The sequence below is a fragment of the Halyomorpha halys genome, unplaced genomic scaffold (genome assembly GCF_000696795.3).
Source record: "Halyomorpha halys isolate HHAL.00 unplaced genomic scaffold, Hhal_1.1 Scaffold170.1, whole genome shotgun sequence".
Taxonomy (NCBI): Eukaryota; Metazoa; Arthropoda; class Insecta; order Hemiptera; family Pentatomidae; genus Halyomorpha; species Halyomorpha halys.
In genome coordinates, this window is record NW_027107231.1 from 583,815 (window position 1) to 601,039 (window position 17,225).

A 17,225-nucleotide genomic window follows, 5' to 3' on the forward strand; every position below is an offset into this window, starting at 1 on the left:
TACTCACCTCCCTTCCGGACGGTAATATTGTATAAAGTTGTAAAGTTCTTATTTTTTGGTCCATATGGTTTTAATTACTACTGGCATGGCCTTAGAAAAGAAAAAACATTCACGAAGCTCGCATTGGGCTGGCGGAGTAATGGTATGGGCCATTTAATGAAAAGGAAAAGTTTCGATTTACATTCATTTCCAGTAAAATAGTTAAATGTTGTAGAAGAGTTCTTTTTGCCGTTTATTACAATGTTGGAAGAAGAAGAAATAATTTGTGAGCACAATAACTTGCCGATTCATACAGCATTCTCTACGAAACCATGCTTTCAGGATCGGCTACGGGATCAATGTTTTGGATTGGCCAGCTCTTTAGTCCGGATCTCAATTCGATTGAAAATTTGTGGGCATCAGGGCTAGAGAAGTCTACGACCTTCAGAAGCAACAAATTCAAAATATTGATGAGTTCAGCGCGGGCCTTATTTTTTTTTTTTTAAACACTAAGTCATACAGTATAAAAAGGAACAATAAAATCTCTCTTTAATAGTAGAAATAAAACTGTGGTGGTACTAATCCATTAACACAACTGAAAATAGCAAAACAAACATTGAGTTTATACTTATTCACAGCATGAAGAAGATTTCATTACAAAATCTCAAGTTCGTAAATTATGGAACAGACCAATGACCGTTTAAAGCTTCTTGCCAATCAAATAAAATAAAAATAAGTCTAAAAACATTATTGAGCTATGAATTTACTTTTAAATTTTAGAAATAGTTCAATTTTATACATTGAGTCTATATTTTTTCACAGGACTGTATATAGTGTAATAAAAAGTATAATCAAATATTTTATGAAGATGCAACAAATGAAATTCTCCTTAAAAAATAAATACCTACTGTGGCAACACTGAATACCTCCTTAATCCAGTTAATGTAAATATTGTAATAAAAAAAAGTGATGCATTCTAATGGTTATTATTAATTTTCCAGTTATTAACAAGATCATTTTAATTGGCGACGAGGTGAACAGAAAGTTTTTTTTTTTTTTAATTAATTTTCAATTCTCAGTGTCCAGTGACTGTTTTTATTTTCAAATTTCAGTTTCCAGTGTTATTTTTTTTCTATAATTTTCAAATCTCAGTTTCCGGTCACTTTCTTTAAGTTTTTTTTTTTTTTTTTTTTTTTTTACAATTTTTGTTAATAATGAATACTGAGCAATTTAAATTACTTCTTACTTCAATTCAAGAATCACAAAAAGCAATGATTTATGATATAGCTTCAAAACTTCTGCCTCCCATGGCAACAGGTCCCATGGGTTCAGTTAATTTTTCGATCATTCCACCTTTTGAAAACTTTTTTCCTAATAAAGAAAATTTTTCCTGTTATCTTATTAGATAAAACCCAGATTGCACTGCTTCTATGTATTAGTATTGGATCTGTGCATTACAATAAATAGGCAGCATTTTTTGGGTCCAGAAAAAACAGTAAAGAGTCGATCACACGATGAACTCATTGATGCTTATTCCAAAAGAAGGTGTGGTAATAGCCCAACACTATTTTCTAAATATTTTTCAAAGAGATAGAACAATTCCAGAATTTGTTTCAAAACTGCAACAAGACTTAGCAGAATGCGAACTGTCCGTAATATGTACAGCTGATAACTACAAACAGGTTATACCTTTTTCTGAGAGCTCAGTTCATTCTTAGCATGCGCGATAACTGGCTACGTGGGCAAATTTTACAGTCTAATGCTACAAAATTCGATGAAATGTTAGAAAAAGCCGTTGCTCTTGAAGCTGCTAAAATTGAAAGCAGAGAACTTACCAATCATCATAACTTTAATGAACAAATGAGCGACACAAACAAAATGAACAGTTTTTCAAAACTTCGTAATAGAATAAGTTCGAGGAATCGTACAAATTCTAGATTACCTCAAAAGAGAAATTATCGTCCCGACTATCGAGCTCTAGGCATAGACAACCTCTGCATTAGATGTGGGCGAAGCAATCACAGAATACAAGACTGCTGAGTGGATAAAGAAAAAATAAACTGTAGGTCTTGTTCAAAAATTGGACAATGTGCAAAAGTCTGTATTTCAACTCTAATTCGAGAATCAAGAAAGAAAACTGGTTGGAGCACTACACTCAAGGCAATGCCTGTATCTCAAGAGGCGTATGGCTCCTCTTATGGTCTCAACCCAACGTTCCCATTCCCATCGTCCACTTGTTTGAAATGACCGGAAGTGACAAATACATAATTGGAGTCCAACTCAGTGGCAAGCCTCAAAAGTTCGAAGTCGATTCTGGAGCTACATATTCGCTTCTGTCCGAACTTTAATTCCAACAGCTAAATTTGAATATTCCTTTGGGAATATCAAATATTGCTTTCCGATCATATTCAGGAAACATCATCCAGTCCAAAAGAAGAATTGTTGTCACGGTCGCTTATAACGGAAGAGAGACTCTGGGCGAATTGCATATTGTGTCAATCGGATACGACGCGTTACTAGGACGTCAATGGATTCGGAGTCTAGGTATCGAACTTCAACCACTGGATACAGAGCAGAGGCATCAAATTCCAGATTCCAATATCAATGCATTGCAATCAATTAAATAAATAATTTCTAATTACTCGCCAATCTTTGAAGAAAAAGTTGGTTGCATTCCAGGATTCCAAGTCAATCTTCAATTCAGGGAAGGAGTCAAGCTAGTTTTCACCAAGGAACGTATTCTGTATGCCTTAAGAGACCGAGTTGACAAATAATTAGATGTCCTAATGGCACACGGGATCATTTCATCAGTCCCTGCGACAGATTGGGGCTCTCCACCTCTTGTCTGCGGAAAATATCCCGCCGAAATGTATCTTCATCGCCAGATGGGAGAAAGAACCCATGTTCCATTATACATAAACAATGGACAAGTCTGGCAATTTAAAGAAATACAAAGGAAATTGGGCACTCGTCATTACCAAGTTTTGCAGGATTCAGGAAGATCTATCAATCAGCTGAGACCTAAAACTGGTTCCTAAACCTAAATATCAAGTGACATTTGCTTCATGCCAGTCATTTAACATTTAAAATGAGTCTAGCTCCAAGGTTCAAGAGTATTCCAAGAAGTCCAGCTCGAGAGTCTAAGAGTCGAGATGCGATGATCCCGTGAGAACCTGAGCCAGAACAAGAGCCTCAACGAGTACGTCGGCCACCTACTCGCTACAAGGATAAGGGGCACAAGTCAGTGATTGGGTCAAGTGCGTAGTATGTAAGGTGTCCAAAAATTCATGTAGTCTTGAAATAAGTGAAAAAGTACCTCATAACCTCCCTCCCTAATCCAATTAGTGTAAATATTGTAATAAAAAAAGTGATGTATTCAAATGGTTATTATTAATTTTCCAGTAATCAACAAGATCATTTTACCTAGTTTTTTTTTAAATACATAAAAAAAATTATGTGGATGCACTCAATGGAATAAAAAAATGTTCCAGTTATTTTAGCAATAATTTTAATTTCGTTACTAGCAACTTGGAATATTTTAAATCAATTCGCCTGCTTAAAAACAAAAACAAAAATTTAAAATTTGACTCAAAATAATAAAAATACTTGGAAATAGGAAATAGCAGTGGAAAAAAAAATACTGCTAAAATTATTTTAATATTTTATTAATTAATAAATATATGTCTGCCACATCTAAATAAATTAGGTATTCATTCAAATTTATAGCTTACTTGAACTATTTATTCATTTAAATTTTGCTGCTTTAGGGCATCTTTGCTACTCAGTGAAGGAGACTTAAGCAGTATTCTTAAAGTTGCGAGTGCTATACCTCCAGTTAAAAGAAAAGAAATGAGTGCACATGGAAAATGGCTTTATTCTACTTATTTTTCTTCAATGGAATCTATAACATTGTCTGCATTGAACATTTTGAATGACAGAGTTTATCCCCAGTATGCAAGAGTTTACGAAGAGTGGAATAATCCACCTCATTCTGTAAGTTATATTGTCAAAATAAATTAAAATGAGTAGGATTTTAGTTTTTGTTTATTAACAATACTCCAGTGTATCAAAGTCCCCTAGAACCACTTTATGAGTATGTTGTAAAAAAATGTATGTACTTTTAGTATGTAAAAGTACATACATTTTTTCCCCTTTTATTTTTATTAAAAAATAAATGTTTTTATTAAATCATTTTAACATAAAATATTCATGTTTATTTACAGTCCCCTGTGAAATCGCCATTGTTTTTGGAACTCACTGCTCCTCGATGGCAGGGCTTCACAGCTGTGATACTAACTTATGACAGAGTGGATAGTCTCTTTTCACTAATTCAGAAACTTGTCAAAGTTCCTAGTCTTACTAAAGTTCTTGTTATATGGAATAATCAAAGAAAATCACCTCCTCATGGTAAGTTCAAGTACCTACTTAAGTAATAAGTTATCTATGGTATTGCATTAATGAAAATTTCATTGTATTACAGCATCACTCTGGCCAAAGATATCAAAACCATGGAAAGTAATTCAAACTAAAGCTAATAAACTTTCAAATCGTTTTTACCCTTATGAGGAAATAGAAACAGAAGCTATTCTGACAATTGATGATGACATTGTTATGCTAACAGCCGATGAACTAGAATTTGGATATGAAGTAAGTTTCATATTTCATTTTCTCCATCCATATATTTTCCTTTTATGTATTCCACCTTCACCATTTTGTTTTTTTTCTTTATTAGTGGTATGTGTCTGAAGATATAAATGCCATTGAAAGTATTGATTTGATTTAAAGTACAGATAATTTGTTTAAAATTATGACTGGATTTAAGTTATTATAATGCTTAGCTCATTTCAGTTAAAAAATTTGATATGGAATTTTTCGTTACAGATTAGAATCATTCTATTGAATAATTTATCATGAACTATGTTTCAGGTGTGGAGGGAATTCCCTGATCGCATTGTTGGTTTTCCTTCAAGGGTTCATGTTTGGGATAATGCTACAAACCGGTGGAAGTATGAATCAGAGTGGACTAATCAGATCTCTATGGTTCTTACAGGAGCAGCATTCCATCATAAGGTAATATGTTTCGATAAAACAATAACAATTATAAAGCGATACCATCTCACCAGTATAGTAGGCAATTTTCAAACTATTAAGCCCTTTTGCACATGAGACAAGATGTGCATCTTACTTGTCATGTGTGATATTTTGTCTGCAGATAAGGCAAGATGTGTGTCTTACTCATTCTGTGCTATAAACAGAACAAATTGAGCATTCTTCACTGGATTTTTTTTTAATGGAGAAGTTTTTCACTATATCAGACGATTTTCTAACTATTTAAAGGTAGGCTAAATGGAAAAAGAGTTAAAATTTTCCAACTCGTGAACTGCTGAATTGAGTTTTCCAGTTTGAAGAATTTTCTGACTTCACTGGCTTTTCCACAAATATTTTGAAAATGGCTAAATGGATTTTTCTGTTTCAAATGATTTGCTGACTTTATGGGCCCAAACCAAAAGGAAAATGATTATGAAAAATCATCAAGAATCAGACTTTTATTTAACTTTTCAATAATAATCTCGTGATGCTAATCTTGTGTATGGCTGAATGAATTTTCCAGTTCAAACCCTTTTCAGAATATTTAGTGGTTCAAAATTACGAGTTTAAAAATTTCCTGACTCTTTATTTGCCAACAAATTGCATACCAATGTTTTATTCTACATATGAAAATATAAAATAAAATTATAAACCCTAAGCAGCTTATATGGAAAATTCTTAGGAATACAAAAATTTATCCACACCAATGAAAAAAACGGTATTAGCGAGAAAAAAATTCAGATAAATTTTACTCTGTTTTTCCTTCTTTTGGCTTCATTTAAATTGCAGGAAAATCATTTGAAATACAAAAATCCATTAACCTATTCATGAGAGACATGCTATATTTAGCCGTGCTGCCGAAATACATTGGGTTGCTACATTCAACTATGATCGGACATATATACAATACATATATTTACATGATATAACTATAAATAATTTTTTTTCCTCCCTTCTCATTTTACAATCAATATTCATCTACACGCTAAATACAAATATTTTAATTTTTTTTTCTATTTTACAACTTCATTCCAGTTGACATTTTATTTCATTTAATTAACAATTTTATTCTCACTAACTCAATTTCTCAGACCCTTTCCAGTGATCCGCTATGCATGTTCGATCCGTTAAACAAATTAAACAAACTTCTTGGTGTCCACTGGCTCCTGGGACTCAACGCAGGGGTGCATAGTTAATATTTAGTTTCAGGGTGTTTCCCCATTCTGTCCTCGAGAGTACCTGCTTCTCACACTCATATATGTTAGCTGTTAGGGTCTCTTTGAATTGGTGAACACCAATACCTACCACCTGCAATTGGCCTATTCTTTAAAAGCATTCTCATGCAATGACTACTGTAGAGCTCTCACACTTTGGTAGCCCTGATCCACAGCCAGTCTTTCAGTATATGCTGCGATTTTGGCTTTGTAATTAATTATAGACTGGAATAGGGCATCTGGGACATACGACAGTCACTGGAAAATGGACCAATGCCAATACCTAGTTGTAAATTTTACATTTTCGTTGATAGGTAAAAAAAAAATATTGTTTTGAGTGACATAAAATATGGCTAAAAATAAAAAAAAACCATATTGTGGTGACTTTTAATCTTATTATTCATTTGGCTCCATAACTCGATGTCGAGTCCTGGCTTCCTGCATCAGCCTCCACCAATCATTACAATCTTGTTCGGCTGCCATCCAGTTCTTCACTCCCATCATGGTCCTGACATCACCACCTCAATCTACTGAACCTCACAAACTGGACAGCGTCTGGTTCCTTATATAAAACTTTGAGTTCCTAGTTTGTTAGACATCTCCATATCTGGTCATCCTTGACAGCTCCAAATATTTTATGGAGAATCTTCCTCTCTAAAACCATTAAGTTGTGCTCACCAGCCTTGGAGATAGTCCACGTTTCCGAACCATAAAGAATAATTGGTCGAATAATTGTTTTATACAGATAGATTTTGGTGTCCTTAGACGAGACATGGCTCCTAAAATAGGGACTGAGGCCATAATAATATCAGCGGTTGGCACATAGGATTTTTCTTTTAATTTCGGAGTCCATAACATTGTCTTGGGTTATGAGCGATCCAAGATACACAAACTCGGGGACTTTTAATCTTACATCAAATAAATCATTAATGCTATTATAATAATGTAGTATTACATTTACTACATAAATATTATCGGGTGTGGGACTTGATGGTAAGCCTTCTTATTCTCAGCTTTGATTCTTTGTTATTCTTCTTCAAACACTACTCATTAGATTTAGCTGATGTTTTATACAAATTTTTATCACATGTTTGAATATGGTTGTGGTAGAAAATCTTTTTGAGTGTATGATTACATATTGATATGGAACATTCAATGGTATATCTAGAGAGGGCAAACAGTAAACAAAAAAAATTGTTTCTGTTTTACATAATAGATATAGTAAAACATATAATATATTTTGGCCATTTTCTGTATTAAACTAACTTTAGTGCCTTTCTTAGATATGGACATAAAAACAAAATACTACATTAGTTTTATTTAATTTGACAATTCAGGTTTCCATCCAGCCATGTGGACCATCAGTTGCAAAGCTGTTTGGCCTATTCAATCTGTACAAAAGTGAAAAAGAAACTAAAAATGTTTTTATTTATGAATTTCATTTCATTGTATTCTGTGGTTAAAGCTTTTAAGTGGTTATTTCTGATTTATACGGTATTATATATTTTGTTTACAGTACTGGAGTTACATGTACACAACATCAATGCCAGGTAACATTAAAGAATGGGTGGATGACCACATGAACTGTGAAGATATTGCCATGAACTTCCTTGTGGCTAATGTCACAAATAAGGCTCCTATTAAGGTATAGTTCAATTTTTATCTTGATTTTTTAATGATAATATGATTATGTATGATTTATAAATAATAAAAACTCTGGTGCAGTGCCCGCATAACACAACTTTCGTTTACCATCTTACTTTGAATTGTTAATTAATTAAGTTAATTAATTGTTGCTCTTTTTAGGACGTTATTTATATTATTCCATGTGACAATATTCCCTTGTACTCATTTTATAATTAAGCCTTTCAGTCGATGGATTGACAAATTAAAATTTTAATAGAAATAATATTTCTTGTTTTAAAATTTTAACATATTTATTTTGAAAAAGTATGACAGATATACAAAAATATAACAGTTAACTAAAATTTACATTATCCGTAAACCTCTTTTCAATCTGGAAATATATTTTTCCTCTTTATCTCCCTAAGTTAATTATTAAATCCTTTCATAGTTTATTTTACCTGTTTTTAACTTCTAATAAAATTCAGAAATGGTTTATTATTTAAAAAAAAAATTAAGGTATTTTAGAGGAAGATTTTTTAAATATTTGTCATTTAAACCCTAATAGACTATTTCAATGAGGATAAAATCTAGCTGAGATTAAAGAGCATTTAAATGTATATTGATATGGCTAGTTAAATCAAAATCGTTTATAGTTATTGTAAACAAAAAATTTAATCTCTCAGATAGCATTAACAATCATATTTGTTTAAACTAACCAAATATGTTTAGTGCATCTTTTTTTTTATATATCTCTTTTACTGTGATGAGTTGATGTGCCGAGATTGAATTTTTTTTAATCAGTGACAAGTGTTGTGTACAGATATGTAGTAATTTTTTTTATTTGCCCTCGCAGAATGTATCAGGTTTATAAAATATTTTTCGATTTGTTAACATTTTCCTGCAAAAGGTTATATCATTGTATTTTGGTAAACAAGAAGTTTGTTTTATATTACATTTTTTTTCTACAATTATCATTTTGATAACCTTGAGGTGTTATTTTCTTATAGCATGTATTTAGCATTATTGTTAATATTTAATTTTAATTCTTTATAAAACCTCTATTATGTGTCTTTACTTATTATTTTACTTATAATGTATGAAACGGTTTCTAGGTTACACCTCGAAAAAAATTCAAGTGCCCTGAATGTACGAATACTGAAATGCTTAGTGCAGATCTAAACCACATGGTAGAGCGTTCTCATTGCATTGATAGGTTTGCTGCTGTGTATGGGCGAGTTCCTTTAAGAACTGTTGAGTTCAGGGCTGATCCTGTTCTCTATAAGGATACGTTTCCTCACAAATTGAAAAGATTTAATAACATAGGAAGTCTCTAATTGATATGATTGGATCAGACAAACCTGACAGTTCTCATAAATACTATTGTTTAAAAGTTAAAATTTCTTTAATTAATTTATGTTATTTGAAAAACAAATAGGAAAAAAATAAATAGAAAGTAAAGTTATTATTTATACATACATTTTTGTTTGGAAAATAATGTGTGTTTATATTTGTTTATTTTTGTAAAAGCTGTTTATGAATCCTAAAATTAACTAGTGCTAGTCAAATGATTTTAATTTGTTATATTGGATATTTTATCATATAAGTAGTTTGTAAGATAACTGTTTTGATTTTTTAAATCTAATAATGTTTTGTTTGTAATTTATTGATATTTAAAATCCTTATGTACTCCAGCTTATGCAGAAAACAGAACTATATTGTTCTTTATAAAGATTGATGACTGGAATCACTAATAAAATTTCTCTAATTGAAGACTACTGAGGAAAAAACAGACGACTTCATCTTTTATTCAAAATTATTTATTAGTGGATAAAACTATATATATTAGGAATCACTATATTCCTATGAGGTCAAACTTGTAAAGAATTGTTTCTTACCTATTAAAAACAGTGTTGATCCTGCAAGGGAAAGAAAAGGCTCTGTCCATTTAGGAGGAGAAAAACAGTCGATATTCACACATTAATGAATTTTCAAGATTAAAACTTATCATTTAATATCAAGAATTTTTTAGGTGTCGCTCATAATTTTAATTTCATTTTTCTCAGATTCAAGTTATTTAGACAATACCTGTTTTCCCCTGTGGTCTTCAATTGTATTTTCTATTATGAATATTCATTCAATGATTTTTTGAATACAATACAATTTGAACATTCTTTTAAATTATTATATTTTTTAGGTCTTAAAATTACATGATTGATCTTAAGGGATTAAGTTTTCCTGAATAAAGATCAATTTTTATATCATTGAAATGATGTAATTTTTATGTAAATATTATATTTATGTGGCTCAATCATAGACTGTCCGATATGATTAAAATATATTTTAGTTATTGTATATATTTTATAGGGCTCGCTATATTTATTGTCCTTTAATTTTTGTTATGTATTTGGCTTACTCATGTATAAGTAATAAATCTGTAAAGGTATTTACATTCCCTTCTTAACTATTACTTCTTAACCGACTGTTTGCTTATTAGGTCTTAGGTTGATCTAGACTTTTGATTAGTGGCAAATTTTCAAATGTTTATTTACTCATTTATTTTGTTTTTTCACAAAAATGAGAATTTATATTATATCTAAGGTTGGTTGATTTATGAATTCAAATAAGTTAATTTTCCTTTTTTTTGTAGATATTGAAGTTCAGACTCCAATGTTGGAAAAATGTATTTATGTTGTTGGCATCATCATTACTTTGTAGTAACATTATTGGTTCGCACATTTAACTAAGATCATTTCAGATTCACACCAATTTTTACAATTTTATTCTCCATATCTAATATTTAAAAAAAAAATCTTTTCTTTTGTTCTGTACTTAGTATTTATAAATTTGAATATAGTACTCTGTACATATATATTTGTTATTGTTATATTTTTATTAAACTTAGAATTAAATATATTTTTGAATACTTAAATATTTGACGTTTTTCTGTTGTTATTAATGAAATATTATAAATTATATAAAAATCTAATTGGTTCCATTTCTTTTTAATATCATGTGAATAAACATTTAATTAGAGAAATTATCTTCATTATCCTGAAAAGTGTCATGTACTACTTATGTGTGAGCTAGTAGAATATCGGTCGAATTCTTGTTTTTAAATTTACAAAATTATTAAATCATGTTTTGAAAAAAAAAAAATTGAATATATTAATATTTTGTCAAATAATATCAATATTTTAAATGTTATTGGGGAAAAGAGTTCATCATATTATTATTTTTGTTTTTTCTTTAACAGTGTTTTTATATTTTTATCATTATATAAATTGACCCAAATAATATCAACTTGTTTCAAAACGGTTAAATAATCCTAAGGGGTAAGGAGAAGGGATGAAATGAAGTCGGTAGCAATCTCCTGTGGAAAGGGTGGATCTTTGTTTCCCTTATTAGGCCAAGTTTACCTAATTTGGCAACATCCACTTCTAAATATGGAATAAGAGGGGGGAGAATGTCTTAGTATATAAGGTATTCATCCGCGATTCCCATATATGTTATTTCTTTTGTATTATTTAGAATATTATAAACATACATAAAATATTTCTTACGTAAGGAACTTTGATTAAAGAACTTAACTTAAAAAAAAATCATGATGAAAGTTGAACTAGGTACTACTTTTCCCCCTCCCCTACGCTAGCGCTGTGCGGGCTGTTGTGGCTCACAGGTCAAATTACGGAGAGCAGTGCACGTTCGGGATCATGGTGGATCTCATGGTGTGATGTGTTCTGTAAGTGTGATACGTAAACTGTGATGATTTGACTAGTGATAGGTGTGTTGAGTGATGGATACCCCTTCAGGAGGGGGAAGAGATTCCCGTTTTAGCATGGGCTATAATATTTCCTTATTGAGCGGTGAAACAGCCCAGGAAATATACAATAATGCCGTTCATAGTAGGCCTTCTACATCTATAACTTCTGGCCTTTCCAGGGGTTCGATGTCCTTATCGAGTTCATGTGGTGCCGGCATGCAAAGAGGAATGAAACGAACCTCTTCTGATGTGTGTTATGAACAAGACGGTAGGCAAAATATGGGTTTGTCTGGTGATTGTGGTTCTGACATTGTCGATGACGGTTTCTCGCCCACACCCCAAAAAGGCTCACCGCCATCCAATGGCAAGAAAACAAAAGGTCGTGTCAAGATTAAAATGGAGTATATTGACAACAAATTAAGAAGATATACAACTTTCTCAAAAAGAAAGACTGGCATCATGAAAAAGGTAACATAACCCTAATCATGTGTAACCTACCCTTATCTTTGAAATTAGTTACAGCAGTGTTTACAAACTTATTTATTATCTTTTCACCTCTCTTATCCGTTGTTATTTATAATTAAAGAACTGTTATATGTAATATAGATATTTTTTATTTAATTTCAGTTCTGCTATAAAGATAGTGTTTGTGTTATCATATAAACTAAAAATATTTCAGTTTACAATTATTAAACCGGCTATTTAACTGATAAATTATTTTTTTTATTTGATAAATCATATTCAGTTTCAATATTTTAAGCTTAAGGAATAGAAGTAGGTAAATTTCCAATTGTTTAATCATCAGTTTATCAAGAATGCTAGATATGTAAATGTCAACTTATAGAAATTGATAAAAAGAAAAATATTTGATCACCTATTCGATATCAGTTTTATTTTTAGTTTAGTATGTTTTCAGAGCTTTGATTTTAATTTATCTATAACATTTCAACCCTATCTTTTTTTGTTAAATGTTGGTGCAAAGTTGCCTAAATTCACATGAGTTCAAATCATTTTGATTATCCTCGTTATCAGTTGTAATGAAAAGTGCACCGATTATCACCAGTATCCCACTCAGTTAAACATTAATATTTTCTCTTGAATCATAATTATGTTATTGAAACGAATTATGCTATTTCATATGACTTTGTTTGCATGAATTTTATTTTTGCCTGGGTCTTAATAATATTTCGGACATTCCCAATGTAGGTGTCGTACTACTGTTTAAATGAGGAATTCAGTTATCTGTGGCACTGCATGCATTATCTTTTTCTATTTATGCCATGGCAATGCAAGTAGAATGATCGTTTCTCTATCAGTCTGCTTATCTTAGTCTGCTGATAAGAAAGTCGTGACTTGGACCATCTGTTCCAGTAGCCAAGCTGTCTTATCCCCACTTCATATTTACATTCTCCAAGTTTGTTCCATGTTCTACAAATTATCATTATCCTTGCCTTGTTTTGTGTTATTTCCCATTTGTTGCAGGGTGAAAAAATGTCTTGTCAAACGTGTCAGTATTTGAAAATATTTACGAGGCATCTTTATTCCTTACAAACGGGCGATATTCTAGTCTATTATTAATACAAATTTGTTCTTTTCATTCTCAAAAAAAATACATGTATTGCACCAATGAACTATAAAGATGTACTTCTCTGTATTGTTACTTTATTATTATAAACTATGGATTTATTTTTAGAAATTAAATAATTTTTTTTTATTACTATTCAATATTTTATTATTGCCAGTATATATCTATATAAGATTTTTTTAAATCTGATAATAATCAAATCAATTTTTTAATTTTAATAATATCTGATTAAGTTTAGAAAGGCCTTTATATTTTTATTAAATTAAAATTTAATGATTTATAGAACTATGTATCATTGATAATAAAACAGAAAAATATTACTTACTTGAAAAATAACAATACTCTCGGATCGATTACGAATACATTTGATCTTTTAATATATTTTCCGTATTCGTCGTAAATATTTAAAATCAATATTGAATATTTTTTTCTGATCTCTATTCAGATTCTATGTAAGATATTATTCAATCATTACCTGATTATATAAATATGAAAAAAAAATTCGAAAAGATGATTTTTCGATCTGTTTGATTAAGAAATTAATTTACCTTTAATTAAAAAATATACTATTAACTGTCCAATAATTTAGTGTTTGAAGGAGTGCCGTAAATATCTTAATAAAAAAAAATGTAAAATAAAAGTTTTATTTTTTCTCTTTGAAATAGATAACAATTGTTTTTAATCGTCATAAGTGGTCGTTGGAACAGACCAATTATATAGAAAATATATTTTTTTATTGACAATATAACAGACCTATTATTTTGAAAATATATTTTTGGCAGATCATTTAACAGATCTAAATTTTTACATATATTAATTTATTTCCTGTGAAAATATAAATTTTATAGAAAAATAATATTTTTTATTTTCTTTCTCTTCCTATTATTATTTTATGTTTTTATTTTTAATATCAATTAATTATTGCGTGAATTATATCACTTAAAGATTTAATTGAATTTTAAATTATAGATTTAATAATGTTCATTTTTTAACATACTTTTACATTATTGTAAAAACCGTTATGGGTCTATCATTCATCTAATGCATGCCAACTCATGGGATTGACAATGTATCCGATTAAGGTGATACATATGAATTGTAAGTAAATAGTATATAGGTAAGAGTTATACATATATTTAAAATGTGTGCTATTTTGTACGCCTATTGGAGTTGGCACTGTCCTAATTAACTGAAATGCTGTTATATAGCTTAATTATAATTACTGTTGGCTAGGTCGAAGGTACACTTGGCATGTGTAACTCTGCTTACTTTAAAGGTTTCGTCTATTTAAATTTAACAGTGTGTATGGTGTAAATCCTAACTCTAAAAGACAAATTACTGAGTTTTCTTCGTTAGGTTAATAAGAATGCATTTTATTGACTTTCTTAAAATACAAATAAGTTCCAGATAGTATATAAATATTTTTTTTTTATAGCATATAATTGTGATAAATGGTTTTATTGTTGTTATAAATTTTCAAAAAGCTTATATGAGACATACAAAATATATTTAACAATATAGTAATGAAGAAGAAATTATTTCCATACTTCTGTTATAAAATTCAAAAATTGTAAAAATCAACTATTACAAAAATCTAATATAGTAAAAATGTGTATATTATTTATTCTTCTTTAATATACGTTATTAATACACATAATTTCACCAAGCGGTTCTAAAACGGTTTCCGCACATGAGTCGGTAGACTGTTCTGGGGAAAGAAATTTTAATTTTTAATTGGAAGGAAATTTTAACTATTGACACGACGAAAAGCCGAGTGCGGCTTTTGGGCCCGCATTTTCCACAGCTGGTATATAACATAACTGACGAGCCCTTTCCTCCAAGGGCTGGCAGATCTAGATAGGAATACCATTCAGGCGTTGTGCAAATTTATCGAAGAATCTAAAATAGGTTTTTTTAAAATAAATAAATAAATAATAATAATTTACATTCTTATTTATATTATATTATAATATAACAACAGTGGCGGTATAGGACTCCTTCGTGTTGGGGTGGCGAAAGAAAAAGAAAAAAAAAACATAACTGACCGATTAATTAAACAATGTTTATGTTTGGTGGATTCTCATATTTACAAAGATTCTTTGAACTTTTATAGACTCTTATACTAACCAAATGCATATTTTTTACTGTTTTAAAAAATAAAATAAAATTTATATATATTTAAGTATGTATAATTTATTGCAGTAATATTAAATAATCTCGAAAATACTTACTCATCACTTAAAAATACGATTCGCATTACAATAAAAATATTTTTTCCATGTTGTGAATAGCGCCTTTTATTCCTCATTTTATTTTTAAAATAATACGGTTTGCCTAAAATTAAAATAATATTTAAAACTCCAAATGCATCACCTGAAAATGAATTTCAAGTGGTCTGGATATCATTTTTTAATATCTTAGATTCTTTAAAAAATCATACATACAATTATGTAAATTGCTTATTCTAAAAGGCAATTTACATAATTGTATGTATGATTTTTTAATATCTTAGATTCTTTAAAAAATCATACATACAATTATGTAAATTGCTTATTCTAAAAGGCAATTTACATAATTGTATGTATGATTTTTTAATATCTTAGATTTTATTTATTTTAATTTTTTTAGAGTTTCAATAATTTATACTAAAACGACTATCATCATTTTTTGTCAATCAATTTTATTATATTGGAACAATGAACTTTAATGGCAATTTATGTTATTTGAATAGATTGTAAGCCTTTTTATTCCCTAAAATATTTTTTATTTATTTATTTATCAAAAACGTTTCCTTCTTTTAGTAGATAAAATCATATTATTTTACACTATACTTCTATTTATAAAATTTAAAAAAAAATTGTTTTGCTGGGCTTATTTTGCTTTGTTAACATTTTTTATTTTAATAGTCAATTTAATTTTCTTTGACTCATAATTTTCTGCTCTTAGGCCGGACACACATGTTCTGGTATACCGGTGAGGTTTACCTGTGCAAGTTATTAGAACGTGTTGGCGTTAGTACTTTATATCTTTTCTTAAAAAAATGAAGATAAGATTATCTCTGTTTTGATGTTATCAATTACCAGCTGTTAAAAATAACCATTCTAAATAATTTTCATATTAAAGTATTGCTTTCAAAACACAAAAATATAATATAAAAAAATAGCTATTGATCCAAATTCTCATACCATAGCCCGGTAATGATTTTTAGTAGTTTTATTATTTTAAAAACTTATCTTACATCCCTTAATTCTAAAACCTATCGGATTTTTTTTTCTAGAGTAAATTTTTGAGTGAATCTGGAAATTTCATGAATTTATTATCTGTTGTTAGTTTTAAATATAGAAGTTCTTTGAAAATTCACTATTAAATCACTTTTTTTATTCTTAAAACAACTGATTATAAATACATAATCCGAGATGAATTCAAAACGTTTCTCTACAAAAAAAGTTAAAGGTGTATTTATTCCTCTTCTCCATTCATTGTGTTGATGGCGTGATTATCTTCCTTCAGGGTTTCCTTTGTGTTTATTGAACTCCGTCATTTTTATTTTTTAAATAACTACTATTCTTTTAGTTAAACCTTTTTTACATGTAGATTGAGAAACTAAGTATTTTAATAAATTTTCTGCTTAAAATATTAGTAAGCTTTCATAGTTAGTAATGCAAAATACGATGTGTAGCACCAATATACCATACATACATAACATCCATAATATCTGTAGCCAAATGATTGCAAGCGTCCTATCGTATGGTGTCTTAACTATTTTGGGACAGCGATGCCTATCTCTTGCTGAAGCGAATAACTAGATCCATTTAACTTTCATATCGTTGACGAGGGAAGTTTATCATATTGGGGACGGAAGTTAGTAACGAAATGAAGTGATTGCAATATCTTATTACCGAGAATATTTACTTGCAAAGATTCCATGAAATTGATGTTGTTCATATTTTCCTAAATAGATAATAAATATATA

The 17,225-nt window shown here is 29.6% G+C and overlaps 2 protein-coding genes across 6 annotated transcripts in view; both read left to right on the forward strand.

Annotated features, from left to right (window-relative positions):
• The window catches only part of sotv (exostosin glycosyltransferase sotv), a 17,380-nt gene extending 8,059 nt beyond the window's left edge, over positions 1 to 9,321 (forward strand). The window contains exons 5-10 of the mRNA XM_067045516.1: positions 3,747 to 3,972; positions 4,203 to 4,386; positions 4,460 to 4,626; positions 4,906 to 5,049; positions 7,798 to 7,926; positions 9,020 to 9,321. Of these exons, the coding sequence (XP_066901617.1) occupies positions 3,747 to 3,972; positions 4,203 to 4,386; positions 4,460 to 4,626; positions 4,906 to 5,049; positions 7,798 to 7,926; positions 9,020 to 9,241 (1,072 nt within the window). The 3' untranslated portion in view covers positions 9,242 to 9,321. The remainder of the gene's footprint in view (positions 1 to 3,746; positions 3,973 to 4,202; positions 4,387 to 4,459; positions 4,627 to 4,905; positions 5,050 to 7,797; positions 7,927 to 9,019) is intronic.
• A 2,268-nt stretch (positions 9,322 to 11,589) lies between these two features.
• bs (blistered) overlaps positions 11,590 to 17,225 on the forward strand; it is a 417,141-nt gene continuing 411,505 nt past the window's right edge. For all 5 annotated transcript variants that reach the window (XM_067045519.1, XM_067045520.1, XM_014417852.3 and 2 more), the window contains exon 1: positions 11,590 to 12,135. In XM_067045519.1, the coding sequence (XP_066901620.1) occupies positions 11,701 to 12,135 (435 nt within the window). In that variant the 5' untranslated portion in view covers positions 11,590 to 11,700. The remainder of the gene's footprint in view (positions 12,136 to 17,225) is intronic.